The sequence below is a fragment of the Atta cephalotes genome (assembly GCF_000143395.1).
Source record: "Atta cephalotes unplaced genomic scaffold scaffold00046, whole genome shotgun sequence".
NCBI classification, from domain to species: domain Eukaryota; kingdom Metazoa; phylum Arthropoda; class Insecta; order Hymenoptera; family Formicidae; genus Atta; species Atta cephalotes.
The window spans coordinates 1,497,028-1,502,226 of NW_012130110.1; the positions used below are offsets into that span (position 1 = coordinate 1,497,028).

General features: G+C 30.9%; 1 protein-coding gene across 1 annotated transcript; it reads right to left on the bottom strand.

Moving 5' to 3' along the window:
* Positions 1-2,658: 2,658 nt before the first annotated feature.
* Positions 2,659-3,925, bottom strand: LOC105622577 (putative uncharacterized protein FLJ37770). Its single transcript, XM_012203992.1, has 3 exons — positions 3,881-3,925; positions 3,419-3,811; positions 2,659-2,688 (listed from the first exon to the last, which is right to left on the bottom strand). The coding sequence occupies exons 1-3, from the start codon at positions 3,923-3,925 to the stop codon at positions 2,659-2,661; spliced, it is 468 nt and encodes a 155-aa protein (XP_012059382.1).
* Between the last annotated feature and the right edge of the window lie 1,274 nt (positions 3,926-5,199).

Below are 5,199 nucleotides of genomic sequence, written 5' to 3' on the forward strand. Positions count from 1 at the left end.
TCCTCTCTCTCTCTCTCTCTCTCTCTCTCGCTCGCTCGCTCACTTAATTATTCATTCTTTCTATCACAGATAATTTATATTCGTTTACCAAAGTTTTCATTTTACATTTATTAGCTTTGTATGTTTCGTGCGCTTTCTTTATTTGATTAATATTTGTATAATATAAATAAACATTACTATGATCATTCATATTACGCATTAAGAAATTTTGTTTATTGCACCACCATACTAATATTTTAACAACAATTATTCGAATCATCATAAACATGTTGGCACGGTGTTCTACACACTCAATCCACGTTTATTGTCCAATTCTCAAAGTGTATAGTAACTTTGAAAATATTACGTTGATGGCTTCGCATCTGTAATAATTTCAATATTCTACATATAACTTGCTTTCATACAAATTAAACAGTTGTTATTTCTAAGGCTACTATTGCAAACATTGTTCTTCACAATTGTTAAACCGTTTTTTAATAGCGCTAACAATGTTATCGCCATGATTTAATAAAAATGAATCGTTGCGAGCATCTACTTGTTCCATTTCAAGCGATTCATTATTATCATTATTTTCGCTAATATTATACATTTCGACAATTTGAAATTCAGATTCAGATTCAGATTCTAAATATTTTTCATCGACTTCGCAATTTATCTAATAGACTTCATGTTGCTCACTAATAAAGTTAAGTTATGAGTCTTCAAATTGCCAAGGTGTTGACTTTGCATTTCTAATAGCATGGTTCTTTACTTGACCGAAAAAGTTTTCTATTACAATAATTTCTATTACAATAATTTTCTATTACAATAATGCGCTTTTAGACTCATAAAATCATACTTACATTTCAATATCTCCCACAGTTTTTCGAAACCTTTCACGATTAAGAGCCAATTTTTTAATGTAGGGCTAGTTGTTTTAACAATTTTTCACGTAGTCTTGTCTATATCTATATAACATACTTTTTAGTATGTTTTTTGTGTTCACCAAAATGCATGGTGTGCATTATTCGTAGTTATTTCACATCGTAATTCATTATCACTAGTCGAAGTACCATTTACTGAGTACATCGAACAGATCATTACAAAAATTAATAGTTTCCGATGTTGCAATATCATTTTTATCTATTCGAATCATGCTATTGTCTTCCATTATTACTATATCTGTTTTAAATAAAATAATTTTATTCTCAATATTTTCATTAAAAATGATATACATGTGTATACTTCTATTACAATTATGATATTACTATTTACATTTTAATCTGCGAAAGTTTCAATAGCATATAGCTCGCTACCGTTTCCTAAAGCTTGTGTTGCAAACTTGCTAGATCTTTTGTCAATAAACTGTTCTATAACACTTTATTAGATGTGAAGAATTAAATAAATGAGCAATTTCGTAATTTCCGATTTTGTAAATTGGAGCTGCAAATTAAATATTCATTTCGTAAGATATTTGTGTATACTACTGTCATATACTACATATTACTACATTTATAAGTAGATATTACTTATCTTGTATTTTTCCTTCTAAATGGCGCTCCATTTCTGCCTGCAGTAGTAACTGCTTCATTGCAGAAACATTTGAAGATCCCAGACACAGTCGCTACGATATGGAAGCCTGCTTCGTGTATGCATGTGTTCTTTAATGCATATTAATTGTACGTTTGTCATTTTGGCGCAAAAGAGATAAGCTTCTCCAGTCCGTGTTTAATCCACGCAGCATAAAAACCAATACGTGATCTTCAAATTTATTAATACGCTTATTGCCCCAATCTTCAAAACTACATATGGTATCCTTTCGATCATATGTAACATTTAATTGAATTGAAATCTCATTAGTATGCATACTTTGACTGCGTTCCATTTAACGCTCACAACGCTTGAGGAATCATTTCATTCTTGTTTATCAAATGTTAAATAAGAACAAATGCTCGTGCATATTGCAAGAGTTAAGAGTTAGAACGCAGCCTTTATTTAATATTTTTCGAGACAATGTTCTTCAAATCACAAAATCAAAGAGTTCAAATCCAGGGCTATCTTTTGAAGCATCAATTGTAAAGTTCGTATGTATGGAATATCAGAAAAAACTTCTCGTAAACACGTGTAAGCATGCTTCTCTATCATTTTATACAGCATCAAAGCTAAAGCCTTCTGTTTTGTCTCATATCATGTCCCTATTACATTTTAAAAGATAAAATTAGAATGAGAACATAAAATGAGCATTTTATTTAATTATAGACATGCATATACAATACAATAAAGCATGTTATTTCTTTTAGGCATGCATTATAAAAGAAGAGAGTTTTTAGAACTTTTTAGTACGCACAGTACATAATTATTAAACAAATTCTGTCTACACAGACATCACAAGCTAAGAAGTAACATCTTAGTGACAGTTTGTCAGACACGATGCTATCAGGGAATGTTATTTAGGCACAGTATCACATTAACAACTATACTAATAAGAAGCAAGATAAACTATGAAGTATTGGGTTGTCCGGAAAGTTCGTGCCGATTTTGAAGGAAAATTGAAACGCAGAAATTTAAATTTGAATTTTATTTATTAAATTTAAATCTTTTGCGGCACAAACTTTCCGAACAATCCAATATATTGTCTAAAAAAATATCTACACAGTCGATCTACACGACGAAAAATATCTACACGACAAATATGTTGCCGGACAGGGCCTGAAAATCATAATTAAAACAACAAATATGCATATTTTTTGGTTTTATTATTCAAAATATTCTCCTCTGGCTTCAATACACTTGTTATTCAATACAGCGATTCAAATGCATGTTCTAGCTCAGTTTGCGGAATTGCCTCTAGTGCCTGTGTAGAAGCTGATTGAATAGTCGAAATGTGATCAAAAAAGCGTCCTTTCAATTTCAATTTCAATTTTGGGAATAATGAGAAGTCGCAGAGGGCCAAATCAGGTGAATACGGTGAATGGTTTAACACAGAGATACGATTTCGAGCCAAAATTGACGAACAATCAATGAAGTGTGACTCAGTGCATTATTATGCAACAAAGATCTTCTGGATCACGATATTTGGGGCGAATACGACGAATTTTGCCCATCAATTGCTTTAAAACTTCGAGATAATATGCACCAGTAATTGTTTGGTCAGTTGGAACAAACTCTTTGTGGATAATACCTTTGCTATCAAAGAATGTGATGAGCATTGTCTTGATTTTTGATGGAATTTTTCGTACTTTTTTTGCTTGTGGTGAATTTTTTGACTTCCATTCCGCATTTTGACGCTTAGTTTCTGGATCAGCACCATGTTTCATCACCCGTAACAATTGATTTTAGGAAGTTTGGATTATTTTCTGCGGCTGCAACGATGTTTCTGGAATGATTGATTCTCATTCCACACACTTCTTAATGTATGTGGAACAAACTTCGCACAAACCTTCGTTTTACCCAAATCTTCATGTAATATGGTTCGAATCGTTTCTCTACTGATATTTAAAGTCTCCTCCATCATTTTTAGTGATGCATTGCGATCGTTTGCAACAAAATCACGTACTTTTTCGATTTCAGGTGTTCGAACCAAAATTGGCCGTCTTGATTTTTTGTCATCTTCAAGGGTCTCTCTGCCTTCCAAAAAACGCTTATGCCACTCAAAAACAGTTGTATGACCTAGACAATGACTGCCGTAAACTTGTTGCATCAATCGGAATGTTTCTGCATTTTTACCAAGTTTTGCGTTAAATTTAATCATTGCTCTTTGTTCCATATTAAAATTTCTACCTCGACCAAAATCTTGTTTAACATGAACTGTCATATCTTCGTTATATGTCAACTAAAATGAATGAAACTTTGAAAGATGATAGAGAAATGTTCAACCTTTAAAATGCATGTTTGAACGCACAGATGTCGCCACTGGTTGCTGAGTGTGGTTCATGTCCGGGAACATATTTGTCGCACTGTGTATATTTAAAATATTTGTATTTATATATTAAAATATTATATTTTCATGCATATAATTCAGAAATATATGAATGCATCGCAACTTAAACATATTGATAATATTCAAGCAATAAGACATATAAATGTAATACATGCAATCTATCCTGCTCAATTTGCAGAGAGATTAATACCTCGATCTTGATTGAATTCAGTCCAACTTTTCATGAATATTTTAGTATACTTTTTCAATAAACTTCAGCGCCTTGAAGACGTAAGATTAGTACACTACTATTAATGATATAATTAGTATATATAGATTAATAAATATGCAATAAAAAATGAATTATAGGAGTCACGCAATAAAGGAGCAATAGTACACAAATTAACAAATCACATTTTTAATTAATAAATAAAATATAAGTTGAATATTTCGGACTAGACTTGAGCCATCTTCAACATAATTTACAACATAATCAAAAATTTAAAAAATTACAAAGGATCAAAATATGTTGTATTTATGTTATCAGTCAGATTTACAACTAATACATATATATGTATAATACATATATACGTATTTATCCTTTCAAAGGGTTTATTCAGGTCGTTCAGTAACACTTAGGTACTTACTATCCCACTGATCAAAGCTAGCAATATTCAATTCACGTCACATGATCGATTTTAATTTTGATTCTGAGTGATTAAGAATAGAAACGCCACGTTACATTCGTGAACACGTCCAAAATGGGAGATAGGCTCCCCTGATAAAAGTTGAAAGAGGCATTATGTCCTAATAGGAAGTCATAGAAAAAGATGAAGATAGACGAGAAACTAGGAACAATGTAATTATATTGTGACTTTAAGTGATCAGTTCATTATATATTTTTTATATATAATCTTGCTTCATTGAAGAATTCTGATCATTAAGAAAATTATACGAGTTGAATATATCGTTGATGTACGCTGAGCAAAAATTATATTCATGAACGGAATATTTAATTTTACCTAGTTACTATTAATTTACTGCGAGTAATAAACTCTAAAATTCATTAAAAATATCATATAAATGACATCAAGTCATAAATGACTTATTGCGCACGAATTCTGTAAGAGCACAATATATATAACGTGATCCTACACTTCTTTTTTTACTTCGTTCCATTTCCGAACATCGCTTCCGAAATCGAATCTATCGATGTTGAAGAATTGTAACATAGGTAAAAACATTTGTTCATATATTTTTATATATATATATATATATATATATATATATATATATATATA

Bases quoted from the DNA above. Each gene is read 5' to 3' on its own strand.
- LOC105622577 (XM_012203992.1), bottom strand. From the start codon at position 3,925: ATGTTCCCGGACATGAACCACACTCAGCAACCAGTGGCGACATCT. The intron at 3,812-3,880 runs GTGCGTTCAAAC...CATTCATTTTAG, and splicing joins AGCAACCAGTGGCGACATCT to TTGACATATAACGAAGATAT. The intron at 2,689-3,418 runs GTTTGTGCGAAG...TATGATTTTCAG, and splicing joins AAGATTTGGGTAAAACGAAG to GCCCTGTCCGGCAACATATT.